We start from the raw sequence: 18,717 nt of genomic DNA, 5'->3' as shown, positions 1-18,717 counted from the left end.
CTTCAGTGAAGGACTTGTTTCAGAACCACCAAATATTTGGCATAGTTTTATAATTGTTAAATAAATAATATTTTAGACTGTTGCTTCTCTGACGTTTCTCTCATGTATTTATTTATTTATCTGTTTTTGAGCTTTTACTTTTTGTCTAATTTCATTGCATTGGTTTCAGATCATACAATATCTGCACCATGTAGCATGTCAAAGCACTTGATTTATTTTTTCATAATTGTGTTCTTTGTGCATTTTGGTCTGAGAAGTGCCCACCTCTCCCACAACCATGCAACACTTTCCAGGCCTGTCCTCATTGTCTTCAGCAATGCACCAGTCAGCCATAATATAATGTGAAAAAGACTGGTCTCAAAAATGGTTGCTCTTGTGGGACATTCCTGGCCCACAGTGGTCAGAACCTACCAAAAGTGGCCTGGCGTACTAGTGATTCCAGGTTGCATTATCTAAAAAGGCAAGCTGGTGAAAGGCAGTGTGAATGATCTACTGGGAAACCTTGGATCCTGCCATGTTAATTTGACTTGTACCATCTACTCTGTAGCTGACAAAGGATCTGGTGTTGACGGCTTGGTGCCAGATACCACAGCATTGTACCTTCACAGGTCTGGTGGCATCCACCTCACAATGTTCTAGGGCCAAAGAAGGACCTACTTTGTGCTTAGCAGGTGGACCTACTTGGTGTTTGAACCGTGGAGCTTTTTATTGACTTCTGAGGATGTGGTATGTCATTTTTTTTTTATTTACAAGAACATAATTTCCCTTTACATCGTCTTTGAATTACAAGCCTCTTGACTGAATTTAAAACCATATATTCTAATTATTTTTGCTATTTTTCAAGGCCAGCAGAATCGTAGTAATCAACTTTTCTCTGCTCTGTTAATTTAGGAAATCAGAGGGAGTTTTGTTGTGCGCAGTTTTTTTTCCCCTCTCTTCTTTTGTCTAGGTCTTTTGTCCTCCTCCATCCGCAAGAGATAAAAAAACCAAAAAAAAAAAAACAAAGCCCCATTACCCAGGCGATCTGCGAACGTCCCTGTTTGTTTGCTGCAGTAAATGCATGTAACCTCTTGAAAGAGGAGCGATGAAATGTGCCCTCTGTTCTGCATTTCGACAGCGTAATGGAGCTCATCAGCAGATGGGCGGTTTGGTGGATTTGGTGTCATTCCTTGTGCGTGCAACTCGAAATTGCCTTGAAATTCAGATGCAAAACGCAGCCATTGACATGCAAGAGAACGACTCGCCTGGAATGTGAATCGTGCACCTCTGCCCGCTTTTTTTTTTTCGTCCACCACCTCCTCTCTTTTTCTCTATGTTTCTCAGAATGGGAGAGATCAAGGTGATGTTACAGAAGGAACAGCAAATCAATTACAGTCATCTCCACCGTTTTGTGTGTGTGTGTGTGTGTGTGTGTGTGATGATGCCCTGAGAGATGGGGGACATGCATAATGGATAAACATGCACAGACACTTCAAGGCCTAGTTTAGACTACACCATTTAAAGCCTGGCGGTCACCAACCCAAACCCCTCATGGGAGGCAAATTGTCAGTTGAATGGTGAACGCCAGTTTGAACGTATGAGCGTTGTTGCCAACTGCAGTCTGAAACGCTAAACATTTTAACTTCTTCTCAAGTAGCCAACGAGCTATGAGTTGGAACAACGAGAATGCAGGATGGCAGAATGTGGCGGGAGCCGCACTGCCCATTTGTGTCAATCCATTGCTTGTCCTTTGGTTTTATTTTACGGTGGGATTTTTATGCCTTGATTACTGTGTGAACAACTCAAGAACAGCTAGTTTTTGTTGGTCAAATTTTTTTTTAAGCATGCTTGCACACACTTACAGGTCCCCCGACATGAAAATTTCCTCTGACATGAGCCTGTCTATGGTCCTTCAGTGGCTAGAAATGGCGATCGGTGTAAAGAGTGCTTTCGTCATTCTGCTTCAGCTCAGATGGCCGGATATGGAATTTGTCCCCTTATGTTGTCATCAGGGGCTTTATTTCTTTCTGGAAAAACGCAGGCACGACTTCCTGTCTGCGCCAATCATTGTAGTTGGTGAATAGTGTTGATGGCGTCTTTTCCGCGAATGCTCGCACACTTCTATTGGCCTCTCTCCTTGTCCCGCCTCTCTCCTCCTCATTAGCATTTAAAGCTACAGACACCGACACGGCGCGTCCTCATTTCGGGACTGGATCAAAGTGGCTGCAATTCTGCATCAAGGCTGAATTTCGGAAAGAGACTTCAGACACAGTATTAGGGGACCACCGATATAAAAGAATGTTCATGTCGGGGGACCATTTTGAATGAATGACAGCATTAAGTCAGCCTGGCACGTCATGACTTGGCTTTCCCTGATTGCCGAGGCATCTCTCGTGCACAGCCCTCTTCAGGTCACCCTAGGTGAAGGGGGTTGTTCACCTGGCTGGACCAGCGTCCCAGAACTCTAGTGTTCTTCTGCTGAAGCCATTCTTTTTTTGACTTGGACATTTCATCGTTGCACTCCACCCCTTCGCTTAAGAGCAGCTCTCTCGATGGCATAATGTATAATGCATTATTGACAGATGTGAGGTGTGCGTTAAGACGTGCATTTGCAATGTCTCCAGTGTGTAACGACCATGACTAATGATGATTGGATGCCCCTCGCATGGATATGTGCTTTAGAACCCGGAGTCGCGTCGGGGCAACACCCTGCCCTGACCATGGACAGAAACAAATCGCTCTGCTGCCCGCCTAAATGGGAACCATCAATCAGGGGGACGGGCCGCAGACAGAGACCCACCTCCTGATGATGTCATTTTCCATCCTCTGCTAAAAAGTAGAGAGCCACCTTTTGATCAGGATAGATAAATAAGGATTGGGACAAGGAAACATGATGTGGGTGGCGTGGCTATAACGTCCTGTGCTTGACATTGACTCCGTCGATGACTCCGAAGAGATAAGGCGCGGATGAGCAGTGCTGAAATGGGATTGTGAAAAATGGCGATATGGCGCTGAAAGAACCAGAAAAAAGGCTTGAGGTTTAGAGGGAGGTAGGACGCAGACCACACGCCTCCACCCCTCCAGCCTCTGCACCATGGAGCTATGGGGCGACTTTGCTGTGTTTCAGAGTGTAATGACAGCACTTCACACGCTCTGTCTCCCTGATCTAAGACCACAGTAAATGTGGAGCACCGTCAGGAAGCCATCTCTGAGACGGGTGATTCAAGCAATGCTCGGTTGTAGTAGGTGCCCACAATTGGCGACACTGAACGGAAAATTGATTATTGATGCCAAGAAGGCTTAAGCCTGGTTCTTCAGCTCCTGTGGACCGGTGTAGTTCCTCTCGCTTTAGATGTCTGGGAAAGATCGGATCAGTTTAAATGTCTGGTTTTGATCTTGTTCGGCTAGGTCTGTAATGTCTAACCACAATCCCTCTGACATCCCGTTTTCACCTTGTCTACCAAAATTAACTGGTCGCACATGAACTTTCCTGTGCATTTACCTTCAGAAATACATCTGGAATGCAGTGACAACATGAAGTGACTCACATCACAGAGATGATTTCTGAATGAGCTAAAGATTTATGAAAAACCTTTACACATAGCCAGTAGTGTTGCTTTCTGGGAAAATACTGATCTAAATGGCATTTGATAAAACTACTACCAATTGAGAGTGAAAAAGAGTGAAAGTGAAGTGAGTGTCACTGTGAAACAAAACAAAATGTGTCCTCTGCTTTTAACCATCACCCTTGGTGAGCAGTGGGCAACCATGACAGGCACCCAGGGAACAGTGTGTGGGAACGGTGCTTTGCTCAGTGGCACCTTGGTGGCTCAGGACTCGGGATTACGGGGGCCGCTTCCTTAACCACTGGGCCACCACTGCCTCACGCGGTTCCACCCCTTCCAGCCAGAGTCAGAGTTTCAGTGTCAGATTCTATTTAATATTCCAGTACAGTGTACAGGTTTGGTTATTTGGGGTCCTTTGGTTTACCCGGCCGTACCTTGAACCTACAAAAGGTTGAGAGAGACTTACTGGGTCATGAGCACTGCGGTGTGCTGCCCAGCAACAGGCCCTGGCTTCATGTCCAGACATGTAGAGGTGTACCTATTCACCCAGGTGCCCTTCAGTTTCCACTAATGGTCAAAAAAATGAAAGAATAATTATGATTTTAATTGGCCACAGGGGTTGCAAACCAGGTGGACCTTGATTTGAAGAACCTCGACCTTCTCTCTGCCGTGAATGGCCATTCTGTAAAGGTGATGTTCTAAAGGTTTGGTTTGTTGGTTGAACCCCACTACAGACACAAACATACCAATTGCTGTTTTTGTCTATTATCTTCATGTGGGCTCAAAACGGCGTCATGTCTAAGGAGCAAGAGCTCGTCGATCACTCATGATAGGCGTGATGGGCAGGACCTTTAAAACAGACCTTTCTCCCCTCCATTAATGTGGATTTATTTCGTTCGTTAGAGCGGCTTTCATAAATTAGAATTAGCGGCGTAAAGGCAGTGATCTGAATATGGCAGCATGAATTATTGATTCCCCGGCACCTGCCCGTAAATCTGGCCTGACATTTGGAAATAAAACAGAACAGAATTACGGGCCGGCGGTAATGAGGGCCATCCGAGGTGATGAGGGAGGGGCGCTAAGCAACCCCCCCCCCCCCCCCCCCCCCCCCCGCATATTAATATTCATTAAAAACCCTCCGTCAAAAGAGACGTGGAAGCGCTCTCTCTCTGGCGCTGACTGTATTAAGTGCGTCATGATTTGTGGGGCGGATATGAGTAAAAACTCAGACAACACAGCTGGCAGCAGGAAATACTGGGTTTCGCTTTGCTGTCGTCCCTCTTTTCCAGTCCTTTTTTAATCACCTTCAAGCGTGTGTGTGACTCAAAGCCTTAAAAAAATCGGACGGAGACCATTGCTTTGAAAAACAGTTGTGTCTCTCACTATTTGTCAAAAAATTGACAATAATGATGCACAGTTTACAGGTCAGTATTGAAGCAGTTTTGAGTGTAGAAATGTATATATGATATGGTATAGATAGATGTTCTTTTAAAATCCAAATGATTTGAAGATTATCTTAAAATGTTTTCTTTTCTTTTTCTTATCTTTACTTTCCTTAAAAAAAAAAAAATTCAGATTCATGTATATTAACTCCTCAAACCCTGCCCAAAATAATCATGCAATGTTTAGCTCAGTATTTAATTAGTCTTGATAAATATATATGGATGTGTTAGGTTTATGTTATCTCCTCGTAAAATTTTGGTCTGCCCATGGGACAGTGGTGGCCTAGAGGTTAAGGAAGCCGCAGAGGACACATTTCGTTAAAAATGGTTAAAAGCAGAGGACACATTTCGTTGTGTGCACGTGTGCTGCGTTGCAGTGTATCACAATGAGTGTGTTTTGAGTTGGCCTAAACCAAGCCACAGTTCATTTATTTTTACAGCGCTTTACACTTTTCTGTAGCCCTTTTCTGAATACTTTCACGGATACTGTTGGGAAGTTTAATTGGGTTTCGCTGCTGACTAGTGCTGCACATTGTAGGATAGTTGAACAGGAAGTAAGGTCACATTGGAGCCACCAGGATTCGTCTTCGTCTTCTTTATAAGCCACCAGCTGAGCTCATATATGCATCGCTGCACCTTGAGCAGGTGCGGAAAAATGAAACCCACCGCCACGTTCATTGCATCGGCCCCAAAGCAAGCGAACTTTTTGGTGAGCAGCCAGCTGCTTTGGCGCCATCTCTCTCGGTGTCTGGCGTGAAGGAGCCGATCGGCGCACTCGTGCCAATTGAAATTTGAGTTTTTTCAAATTGCCGCGGCGTTGTTTTTGTCTCGCTGCCGCTTTCATGTTGTCCCCAGGGACGGCGCTCTGCTGTTGGCAGCCCGGCTTTGAACTGCCGAGGCTCGGCGGACGCCGCCCTCTTGGCAAGGCCGGATGCGAGCGCGGCTCCAAAAAAAAAAAAGAAAGACGCGAGGCGGCAGGCACCAGGCCGGCGTGGTTTCTTCCGCGGAACCCAGCGCCCGATTTCCACGCCGCCCCAAGTTTAAAAGAACCCTTTCAGAGCTCCTCTCCATTCTCCACGCCTCGGGAGGGAATAAAGGGAAAGTGCGGTCAGAGCCGGCTCCATTCCTTACCCACGTGCACAGATGTAATGAGAAACATTAGACAGGCAATTGTGCCGTTTACAAGCCCCTCTCCGCGGCGTCGAACTCCGGCCCTGCCGATTGGTCCCAGTGCGGTTCTGAAATCGGTGTGACGGGAATGCTGGTCTCTGAGATATTCAACCCTCCCCAGTTCCTTAGAACGCGTTAGAGGTGACCCCCATGTACACAGCTTTACCTGTTCATGCGTCATGTTTCCCATTCAGCCACACAACAAGTAGTAAATGTGATCTGGCACACGTGTGTGTGTGTGTGTGTGTGTGTGTGTGTGTGTGTGTGTTTTATGTCTACGTGCTCAGTGTTGCGTGCATATGGGTTTAATCCGCTCTTGCGTCTCTCTCTGTGCTGTGGGGCGCAGATGAAGGCAGTTGTGTAATGGGTGAACTGGGCCAGGACGTTGGGTATGATATCGTGAGAGAAACGTAGAGGAGGAGTAGGAGGAGATGGGCCGTGGAGAGCAATGTTTTCTCATGCAAAGTATATTATTGGGTGGACTTTATTTAGCCCTCGTTCCCCCCGATGTACTGACATCAGATGCCGCTCACACAACAACTTGCTGGACCGCATATCAGCCGCAACGTGGCCAATGTAGTATCATTTCTTGCTTTGTTGATTAATTCAATGAAATTATTTATTTGCGAATGACACAATCAGCTGCTGTATTCCCATGCTGTAATATATTTGCATACATTTGCAGTGTCTCTTGAGAATATAAGAATAAGATTTTGTTAAATTGCAATTCCTGCTAATTATTTTTTTTTAGCATTTATTGATTAAAAAAACAGCTTTAATAATAAAAATGAGATCACTCGGTTTATGTAAGCTAGTAAAGCGATGGCCTTACCATATTGCCATGCAATGTGTTACAGCGTTGCATCCCATCATGCATCTCTGGTCTGCACCTGTGGTACAGAACCTAAATTTGGCCTTTGGAGTAATTAGCAGTTGTTCACATGGATGGACTGCAGTCAGTGAATTCATGTGCATCAGGTTCAGCAGATGCACGCTTTCTTGCTTTTCACACATTTTGCTTCCAATCCAAGTTCAATGTTAAATGTTAAAGCGGTTTTACAATGTTCTCCTGGTGCATTGTGGGATTACATTTACAGAGGCCTCCCGTCTTAACCCTTCATCAGCGTTTGACCGTTTTGAGCGTTAATGAAATTAATGAAGTAATCACGTCTGTCTCGTTCCAGCCTGTCCCCCTGGTACCTACAAGATGTCGTCGCGCCAGCAGGAGTGTTTTCCGTGTCCGGCGCACAGCGTGGCTGAGGAGGAGGGCTCGGTGCTCTGCATGTGTGAGGAGGACCACTTCCGGACGCCGCTGGACAGCCCGTCCGCACCCTGCACACGTGAGTGAAACTGTACTAAATGCAGGGAGCCAATAAAAATGTCTGTCATTTATTACTGTACTTAAATAACAGTAAGCAAACTCTCTGAGCATTTTCAGATTTGTACTAATTAACATAGATTAGCATTCAGTTTAATCACAACTTTCTGATCATCGTGATGTGTTCAATTCTGCAACCTTTCATTTCATCATGGACCCTCACATTGTATTAAAATAATATTTACACTTGCGGATTAATATTATAAACAAAATTAGATCTCACTCATCATATTGATAATGTTTGCATGAGCTGCAGAGTTTGTTTGCTTATGTATTAACTGTAATTGCATTTCATTACCTCCATTGTGAGAGACATAATGAATAGCGTCGTGGTCTCACACCGTGAAGGCTGTGAGCTCGAATCGGCGGTTGTTATTGTGAGTCTTCGTGCTCTCCGTGTGTTGGCGTTGGGTTCTCTGGTTTCCTCATGCCCGGTTGACCGTAGGTGCGGGTGTGTGAGTGAATGGTGTGTGTTGGCGGCCCACCCTGAGTGAGTCCCCTCCCCGCACCCAGGCTCCGGAGTAACTGGACTAAACTGTTGTGAAAATTGAGTAAGTGCAAGACAAAATGGTCATTTATGACGATCATAAAATAAATAAAAGATTGATATATAATGTGTTAATATCTAGAGCCTATCCACTCCCAGAAAAGCTGCACTTAACACATCCTTTATTGAACCCCTCCTCCGCATCCTGTGTTACTTCATTGATTTCCATTGGTTCATTTGTTTTTGGTAATGGCACAGTTAACACGCTACAAGCACACAATGGGTCAATAGGAGGTCTGGACCAGTGGTGTAGTGAAAGATGAACAGGGGGCATTGAAAACTTTTATAGTTATAGAATTACACTTTTAATTAGAGTATTGATTCAACCTTTATATATATATATGAAAAAAAAACTGCTACTGTGGGCATGCAGCCTCATGGTAGCAGTTATATTAGGGTACTTACAGCATTAATTACGCTATTGATTCTTTAATTATAGGCATCAGGAGAAGGGAGGGGAGAGGGGAAAAGATGAAGAGTATTAAAACCCTGGGTTTTTACCCATTTTTGTGCAGATTTCGGGAATCAGTCTTGGCAGAGGATTTCTGGGATACATATCTATAAGTTCAGCCGGTTGCAAGCTGAAAAACCTGCATTAACGAAAATTAACAATCACTTTCATCTATACCAGACGGCCTTTTAAGAAGGTCATGGAGTTTAATCTGTGGTTTAGCAACAAAATAAATAAATATTTTATTTATGCATGGGTTGTGTTTTTCATGGCCTGCAAAAGGATATTTGCCAGAGGTTACAGAGCTCATGTATGAAAATGTGAATCTGATATCCAAAACACAACAATGGGGTGGCTAATATGAGACTATTAATGATTAGATTGCCGTGATGTCCTAACCCACCTTATAATGAATTATTGAACTTTGAAAGTACTGTTAACAAAAATGGATTTTGATCAGTGAGCTTTTAATTCATCCATTGATTATATTTTATGACACCATTAGACACATTTATTACGTAGACATATGTAAATAGGGAATAAACCATTGTACAGAATGCAGGTCAATAGGAGGTCTGGACCTACAGGGCTAGCACAGGTAGTGGAGGCCCGTATAGGGAAAAAAATATTTAAAAAATGTTTTACCCAACATTTCTCTTGACAAAATTTGTGAGGACTGCTTTTTCAGGGCCCAGCACACTGCATAGAATAACGCCTCAATGAATTCCTCATTTATTTAAAACTATTAAAAATATCCCAGAAAATTCACAGCTACTCACTAAAACTAATTTGGATTTTTTTCTTTATTTAAAAGCAGCCGAAATCTAACATTACATCTGCTTGTTTGCTTAGAGAAGGACCACTCTGCCGGATTAGATAAGAGTCGTGTCTGCGTTTTGATGAATAAGTGAAGGTGAGCCGGTCCCTGTGCACTGGTGAACGGCGTCAGGGCCCCAGCTGCTGCCCGTTCTCTGCTTCACGTGGAGTGGCTTACGTAACCTCGCTCAACGTTTAATGAAAAACACACAATAGTCTTGTGCACAGACACATGTCTGGTAACTTAATTTTTTTTTATTGCATCACAGATGTGGGTGTGTCAAACCCAGAGGAAGCAGCCCTCTTTAAGAACTATGGAGGAATGTAGAATGGGCGCGCGTGAGACGTTTATTTCCTCCTCTCTGCTCACAATATTAAACAGTTTTGAATGAAATAAAAGTCTCTTTCTACCAACGAGACAAACGCTTCATTCTTTCATTATGCCCCTGAAAGAGGCGGGACGAGGAGGAGAGAAGTTGAGGGGGCATATAGAAGTTGAGGGGGCATTCACGGAAATGACGTCATCAACACCGTTCACCAACCACAATGTTTGCTTAGTGTTGTGTCAGCCATGACTGAGGGGTGGGAGATTCTCTGAGTGGGGCAAAGCATGAGAAACGGGAGGTAACCTTTCCCCTTACGACAACATAAGACAAACTCCAGATCAGATCTGCGGCTCTCCGAATGACCAAATCACTTTTTACCATTTCCTGCCACTGCAGGACCGTAGGCCGGCTAGGGGAACTCGCATTTCAGACAAAATTCCGGCCTGCTGTGCCGCTATTGATCCGCCCGCACAGCTCACTGTGCCTAAATCAGGCACGGCTCAGGCTGAGACACCTGTAGAGCCGCCGGCAAAATAAATATATATAATATGAAATAACATTTCAAGGGGATCTGCTGACATTTAAGAGCGCTGATGGCTCCGTCTGACAAACGACTGCACCGGAGCGCCGCTCGACCTCGGTTTCCGGCTCCCCGAGAGTCTTCAAAGCCCGGCTGCTCAGCGGTGGCGGCCCTAATTAATGGTGGGGGTCACAGAGGGCCACTGCTTCTATGCCTCCAACACACCCCCCTCTTTTTGAGACACAATGTTTTTTTAATGAAAATTCTCTGCAGGAATCAGCAGCACAGACAGCTCCGCTTTATTATTTTCTGTTATGAATGCTGCAACTACATGAATGAAATGGATGGAATGGGGTTGTCAACCCTACAGTGTATAACAATATGCATCTTTAACTAATCAGACTCGTTGGTGAGTACAATTTCCCCCCAGAGCAGGTTTCACATATGATTATATACTGAACGCAGAATATTGAAAAGCTTTCGGCTTTTGCCAAGTGCTGACACGCGGAGTGGCAGTGCGAGCTTAAAGGGCTGCTGGCAGCACTCCCCTCCTTCTCCTCCACTTTGTCATTGGTGGTTTCGGTGCCTGCAACAAGCCTCGTTAGGCTTAATTCAACTATGCACAGCACAAATTGGTTGATTTGAATGAACTCTAGTAGATGAACAGACTGTTCTTTGCTGTTCTTGTTGACAGGACCCCCCTCTCCTCCAAGAGACTTGGTTTATGCTGTCAAGCAGTCCACAGTTGTTCTGGAGTGGGCCGCGCCATCCGACACTGGAGGCAGGATGGATCTCACGTACAGCGTGGGCTGCCGGCGTTGCGCGGGGCCGCCGCTGGAGCCGGAAAGGCAGTGTGAGCCGTGCGGGGCCAGCGTTGGGTTCGTGCCCCAGCAGAGCGGCTTGACCGAGCGCACGGTCACTGTGGTCAACTTGCTGCCCAACTCCAACTACACCTTCACCGTGGAGGCCCTGAACGGCGTCTCGGAGCTCCTGCCCAGCAAGAGGTTCTACACCCAGGTGAACGTTTCCACCAGCCTTCCAGGTAGGCCTCAGAGAGTGAAGAGAAGAACGTGGTCCCATTTGTTCTTGTTTCATTTTTCATACTTCAACGCTCACAAGGTTAAAAATTGATGCTCAAGAGCAGCAAGTTCTTGCACGATACCTTTTATTGACTGCAGAACTCACTCTAATAGTTATTCAAAAATTATATCTTGTTCCTTTTGCACATCTGTTGTCCTTGGGTGAAGATGTTCAACTGTTTACCTTGGATAAAGTTTCAAACTAATGTTTTAAGCTGCCAGCGCTACTTACGTAAGAGATGAATAGAGAAAACGTTTGTGCATGTAAAGCATTGACGGGCATATTGACGAGTGGCATGTCATCAGGCTCCTCCCATTTTAAACTCTACTTAAAAAAAAAAAAAAAAATCATTAAAGGTTGTGTTCTGGGTGACGAAAATAATTACACTCCAACAAGATACAGAAAACTACCAAGTGATTCTTGTTTTATCTGTTTTTGAATGTCTCGAGAACAAGTCCCCCTCTTGACCAAGTCAAGAGTGTGCACCGTCATCAGTTTGAAACTAGTGCCCTATATATCAACCAAAAACTTCTCCTTTAAAGCTCTGTGCCCACACAATGAGCATTTTTGAAAAAGTGAATTTTGACGTTTTGCAGAGGAGCTTTTAAGCAGGCTGTACACGGACGGCTGTGTGATATGAGCTGTGAAAAGCTATTCTGACTCCTTATTTGGGTGTTTATGCTCAGCGGCAGGGCATTTAACATTGGCACTCTCAATTAGCGATTGATGAAATATGGAAATTGCAATATTGTCATTCTCCGACAGCGTCTATGATTAGCCAGGGCGTCTTTGAATCCCGGTTTGAGAGCCTTTGTTTTGCTGAGCTGTTGTACACGACAAACACCCAGAGCCTAAGTGTCCTTCTGTGGGATAAGAAAATGCAAATGATGCATCAACAGAATTTTGAATTTACCGTCCATCGTTGGCCACACTTCACCAGTAATAATGATTAACGGTGAAGGTGACCCAGGGACAGATTGCAGCCTCTGTTGTATTATCAGATTCTGATGACCGATATGTGTGTTTTGGTTGATGTATTTTGGCACAAAGGACAAAATAATGGGCCACAGGAAAGAGTTGTGGCCACACAAGGTCGTGAGTTCGAATCCGGAGCCCAGCTTTGTGTGTGTGTGTAGTTTATGTTCATAGTTTATGTTGGTGTGGGTTTCCTCCGGGTTCTCTGTGTCCTTCTAGCTTGGTGAATTGGTGATTCTGAATTGTCCACGGTGAGTGAATGTGACTGCACCCAGTGTCCCAGGATGGCCTCCAGCAGCCGTGACCCTGATTAGAATTCAGAGATAGTGGACTGTGAGGGAGTGAGCGGGATAGAATAATGGAACAAATGGGGGATACTTTAGTTCAATTGGATTTTGCGCAAATCTGTCATCCAAGTGTGTGCAACGTAGACGTAGTGGAGGTGTTAAGTTACGAATTTTCTTCTTGTATGTGCACGTGTGAACTGTGCTGCCCAAAGTGTGTGTGTGTGTGTGCGCGCCCAATCATTCTGGCATGCAAAAGGTCCAATTTCGACTCGGCCAGTTACAAATAGGGGTTGTGTAAGAGCAGCATCTGGACGTGAGAGTGGCCTGAGGTTCAGAGCTCGCTGAACAGCTGGTGAGTGCACGAGGGTGGGGGTTTTGGTGGCCTCCGTTATGCTGACACACACACACACACACACACACACACACACACTCATGCACAGATGTGTTAACGCACGAATGAGGAAATCAACACACATGGCCATGCACTCGGATCACCCCAGTGCTAATGAGGTTTTTCCACTTCTGGTCGCCATTAGATTTGGGTTTTTGAGGGTAAGACGTTGCGAAACATGACACCTGACACCTGAGGAGGTTTTAGCTTTTTCCCCGAAGTTGATGCGAACTCCCGAGTTCCCGGCGTCCGGCCTGTGTTTAACACGCGCAGCGCTCGCCCTTTTATTCCGACTACTTTCACGCGCCCTCGAACCACAAAGGCTCCCGCCGCGGAAATCACTCCCCTCGCACCGGCCGCCGCTAATTCAGACATAAATCTCACTTGTCGAGGGCGGCCGACGCTTTTCATTCAGTTCCTGAGTGCTGCGCGCCGTCGGCGGATTTGCAAAAAAAAACCGGCGAGGTGTTTTTTAACGGCCGGTGCATATTTTAAACCAATCCAGTCGGCACTGCTCCCGCGGCTCAAGGGAGTCAGCGATAAATCAAGCGTCCTCCTGGAACGTCGTCAAGGTTAGTCCTTCAGAGATATGAGTGGCGAGCTTTTTTTTCTTTCTTTTTTACCGGAAGCGACCGTCTCCTTGACCGTGATCTACTGCTCAGCACACATGCACAGGAGAAGCAGAAGAAGGAGAAATGCCCAGCTTATTTCATGCAAATTAAAGACTTCAGGGACGTATGAGGCGTCTTTGGAACAAAAGATGATTAAAGGCTGTGACTTGCCCTCTAAGAGGAGGAGGATCAGCCTTGGCTGGACAGAAGTGAGAAGAATCTAAACTTTTTGAATGACCCTGTAGCCAACACTCTTAACAGGGTCATTCTCAAGTAGCCACTGTTGTTCCTTTTGTCTGCAACAAACGCTCTACATCTTCATGTACATTTATGGCATTTAGCAGATGTCCTTATCCAGAGCGACTTACAATCAGTAGTTACAGGGACAGTCCCCTTCCTGGAGCAACTTAAGGTTATGTGTCTTTCTCAGGGACACAATGGTAGTAATAGTGGGTCGTCCGGTTAATAGACGACCCACGTGGTTAATAGTACTACCAAAATTCTAGGACCTGTTTTTACATTTACATTTACAGCATTTATCAGACACCCTTATCCAGAGCGACTTACAATCAGTAGTGACAGGGACAGTCCCCCCCTGGAGCAACTTAGGGTTAAGTGTCTTGCTCAGGGACACAATGGTAGTACCTGGGTCATCTGGTTCACACGCGAGTGTGTTACCCACTAGGCTACTACCACCCATTTTTCTAGTGCTGGTTTGTTCACTAATATCACAAAAGTCATATCTTCTCTAAAAACAACGACGATAGCTGCCCCCCACTTCCTCGTTCTTAAACCTTGTCCAGTCAATATGTCACACGTCCGATTGCTGAGACAAACAGATTTTCAGCACTTCCATTTGTGTATTCTGATGGGCGAGCTAGTGTATGTGACATTAGCCGCCATTCCTTTTCCCGTCTGTGATGCTCCTGGTGGCTCCCGGGACAAGACACCCCAAGAACCCGCCCCCAGCCATGACCTTTATGAATATTACATAGATGACTTTGAGGCTCTGCAGCGTTCTCCCTGTCGCCCTCGACGGAGACCCCCCCCCGTGATAAGCCTGTTAGCGTCTCCGTTTCCTGTGATGCCTGCCTCGTCCTTCAGGCCCCCGTGCTTTTTAATGCGGAGGAGCGCGGCGCTCGCCGGGGATAAGAGGCGGCCGGCGGAGGTGTGTTTAAGTGGAGCGTGGTGAAATGCCAAGTCCCCGAGGGGCCGCGTCGGAGCGAGACCGCGGCCCGGGGCTTCCGCGGGAGCGTGTGTGGTCTGCTAACCCTGACCAAGGCGATTTCGTAAATATAAAAAGGACTTTCGCCAGGAAGGCTTTGCCGGACCCCCGCAGCTTGAAGGGGGTCAGATTTACGAAGTGTGTCCTCAATTCCATCTGATAACCGCGCAACATTTGCTTGAAGTGTGTGCGCACAGTGTTCTTCTACATGAATGTGTATACTTTGTGTGTGTGTGTGTGTGTTTTAAATGAATCCTCGTTCCCCCGCTGGAGCAGAGGGTCACATGGCGGGGGTGGGCTAGGAGTTAAAAAGAGGGGAAGGGGGTCATCCAGGGGGATTGACATTTCAATATCTTCAGAGGATTTACGTTGCCTGCTTAGATGCCCCAGACCCTGTGGAGCAAGCTGCGCTCTGAGCCATGTGTGTGTGTGTGTGTGTGTGTGTGTGTTTAAGTGTTCCATCAGTGAAGCAAAAAGAGGGCCGCAGTTACTGGATGAAGAAGAGGAGATTGCAAACGAGCACTGTAAAGAATAAAACTGTGTGTTCATGTGCTTCTGTGGGGAAATGTATAGAGTGTGTGTGTGTTCGAGAGACTGAAAATCCATGATTGTATCTGCATGAAAAAAAAAAAGAAGTGATTGTCACATGTGATACACAGCAGCACAGCACACGGTGCACACAGTGAAATTTGTCCTCTGCATTTAACCCATCACCCTGAGTGAGCAGTTGGCAGCCATGACAGGCGCCCGGGGAGCAGTGTGTGGGGACGGTGCTTTGCTCGGTGGCACCTTGGCGGATCGAGATTCGAACCGGCAACCTTCTGATTACAGGGCCGCTTCCTTAACCGCTAGGCCACCACTGCCCCACGTGTGTGAGTGTGATGGTGTTTCAAGATGAACAATAAGATTTCATTTTGGGAACAGAAAGGTCATGTTAGATACTTTTATTATTATTGTGGCTTCTATAACCAATATATAATGTGTGTGTGTGTGTGTGTGTGTGTGTGTGTAGCATCAAGGACGTGATACTAGAACAGAGGCTGGAGAAGAAATGCAGTGTGTGTTTTTGTGTGTGTGTTGTGTGGATGGAGACAGAACACAGTACAATCCAGCAAGTTACATTTTTATAATTACAAAGTACAATTTGTATTTAACTGCATATTGCATGAATCCTCACTTACCAACTAACTCTCACAGACCAGTTTGTTGGTCTTTATGAAGCGCTCCATGCTCCACTCATTCCCTGCATTAATTGCACCTGTTCGAACGCGTTACCTGTATAAAAGATACCTGTCCACACACTCATTCAGACTCCAACTTCTCCACTATGGGCAAGACAAAGTAGGGTACTTAGGAAAAATTTAGACATTCACAAGGCTTGGAAGGCAAATAAATTGAAACCATGATCACATTACCTACAGTAATGTAGGTCATGTTATCATGGTTTCATGATCATGGTTTCTCTTACCCATGAGCTCATAATCATGAAGATTCCTTTGGAACAGGGTTTCATGTGAATGCTGCCATTCACAATAAAGAATTTTCAGGGACAGCGGGACTTGAACTCGCGACCATATGATCTAAAGTGATACGCTCTACCAGCTGAGCTATGCTCCTTGCTTGTATAGTTATAGCATTGTAATAGTTATAATGGAAAATAAAGAATTTCTTTATTGACTGTATTTTCATTTCACTTCAATGTATTTTGTTTATTATATCATTATAATTACATATTCAGTACTTATAAATTGATTCAGATTATATACTGGTTGCATTATAAATCACCTAAACAGCTGTAATAAATTGAGTGAATAACTACAATGACACATTAAGAGAAACAAATGAGTTATATGTAGTTTGGGCTCTAATAAATTTCAAATGGCACATATGGTGCCCAAACGCACCCAAATGGATAATTTGGTGAGTCAACCTAGATAGATCTCTACCAATATCTTTTTCCATTTAGTTTAGCAGTACGTTTGTTGCAGGTGTAATGGTAAAAATGTTTTACTGTAGATTTACTTGAGGCTTTGCTGCTTCCACAGCCCCTTTCAGATGTATAAATCAGGATGAAGTTGCATATTTGTTTTACTTTTTTACTACTATTATATAATTACAATTACATATAAATTACTTATAATATGAATAATGCTGGTGTGTACATAATAAAAAAAATGTGCTAGTAAAATGGGGATTGAACTCATTACTATATATAGCTGATAACAGCTGAGCTATATCCCAAAAACTGAAGAGCATATGTATATTTTACAATTTATGTTATTGTTTTAACAATCATTAGAATGCTACATGCTTACATTTAAATGTATAGTGGGGAATATAAGTGTTGATACACTGACAATTTTTCCCATTTAGAAAAAAAAACCAGAGATCTGTTAGTTTTATAGGCTCACCTCAACTCTGTAGGACAGAAACAAAATCCAGAAAATCACATTGAACGATTTTTAAGTATTTATTATTTTTTTGCATTTTATTGTATGAAATGCGTATTTTATTATGTGCCAAGAACAAATTATTCTGGGTCCTTGAAGCTATTAAATGTAATAATTAAAAGTTTTCTGACATAATTTGATTAACTTTCAATGCTCACTATCCTGACCCCATAAAACAAATACGTTATTGATCTGATTGAATACCATGAAACACGTCAAGAAGACTATAAACAAATTAATAATAAAGAACTAGAAGCCAAAATTCCAGGGGAAATTTTGATGGGTCTGTCCAGGCATTGGTCACAGCTGCGGGCATGGAATTTGTAAAATGGGGCTTCTTTACTGTGGTACTGCAGTATCACTTCAAAGAAGTTTTATTTTACAAATCCGTTGTTTCTTTATGTTTGACGGTCTTCGCGTGGCGGTCTTTAACGTAAGACATGTTCTTTTTTGCCATTCTCAGCACAATAATAACTGGTCTGTCTTCCTGACAGACCCAATAACGGGCTTTGAAACTATGATCACATGACCTACAGTAATACACTTTCCTCTATGAGCTCATAGTCATGAAGATTCCTAAAGAACAGGGTTTGATGTGAATGCTGTCAGGAGATCACAATAAAGAATTTTCAGGGACGGCGGGGCTTGAACTCGCGACCATATGATCTAAAGTCATACGCTCTACCAACTGAGCTACGTCCCTTGCTTGTACAGTTATAGCATTGTAATAGTTATAATGGAAAATAAAGAATTTTGTATTTATTTAATTTTTAATGTATTTATATTTAAATGTAAATATTTAATGTATTTTCATTTCATTTCATTTGTTTATTATTTCATTATAATTACATATTCAGTACTTATAATATAAATTGATTCAGATTATATACTGGTTGCATTATAAATCACCAAAACAGTTGTAATAAATTGAGTGAATAACTACAATGACATATTAAGAGAAACAAATGAGCCACCACCACCATTACAACTACAGCTTCAGGGATCTTCAAATGGACCAGTAACATCATTACGGACACGTAATCTAGACCATGACACTGAATACATCCTGGACTTCTCCAACCCTACAACTGTAGGACTTATTATTATATCCTCCCCAACCCTGCACTGACACCATTTGCAGGCTCACTCTACCCTGGAAGGGGGTCCCTCTCTGTATCACTCCTTCCCAAGGTTTCTTCCTTTCTTTTTTTCTCTCTCCTAGAGTTTTTTTGTGTGGAGTTTTTCCTTGTGTGCAGAAGGGTCAAGTGTGGGGGGTGTCAACTGTAGGGCCTGTCAAAGCCCATTGAGACATACTGTATGTGATTTTGGGCTATATAAGAAATAAATGTTGTTGTTGATGTTAAATGTTATATGTAGTTTGGACTCAAATAAATTTCAAATGGCACATATGGTGCCCAAATGCACCCAAATGGATAATTTGGTGAGTCAACCTAGATAGATCTCTACCAATATCTTTTTCCATTTAGTTTGGCAGTACGTTTG

General features: G+C 44.1%; 1 protein-coding gene across 4 annotated transcripts in view; it reads left to right on the top strand.

Annotated features, from left to right (window-relative positions):
* The window catches only part of epha10 (EPH receptor A10), a 125,402-nt gene that overhangs the window by 60,742 nt on the left and 45,943 nt on the right, over positions 1 to 18,717 (top strand). For all 4 annotated transcript variants that reach the window (XM_028963206.1, XM_028963207.1, XM_028963209.1 and 1 more), the window contains exons 4-5: positions 7,342 to 7,497; positions 10,890 to 11,237. In XM_028963206.1, coding sequence (XP_028819039.1) covers positions 7,342 to 7,497; positions 10,890 to 11,237 — 504 coding nt within the window. The remainder of the gene's footprint in view (positions 1 to 7,341; positions 7,498 to 10,889; positions 11,238 to 18,717) is intronic.

The sequence above is a fragment of the Denticeps clupeoides genome, chromosome 20 (genome assembly GCF_900700375.1).
Source record: "Denticeps clupeoides chromosome 20, fDenClu1.1, whole genome shotgun sequence".
In the NCBI taxonomy this organism is placed as follows: domain Eukaryota; kingdom Metazoa; phylum Chordata; class Actinopteri; order Clupeiformes; family Denticipitidae; genus Denticeps; species Denticeps clupeoides.
Note: the sequence above shows the minus strand (reverse complement) of the source record. Positions and strands in the feature narration are given on the sequence as shown.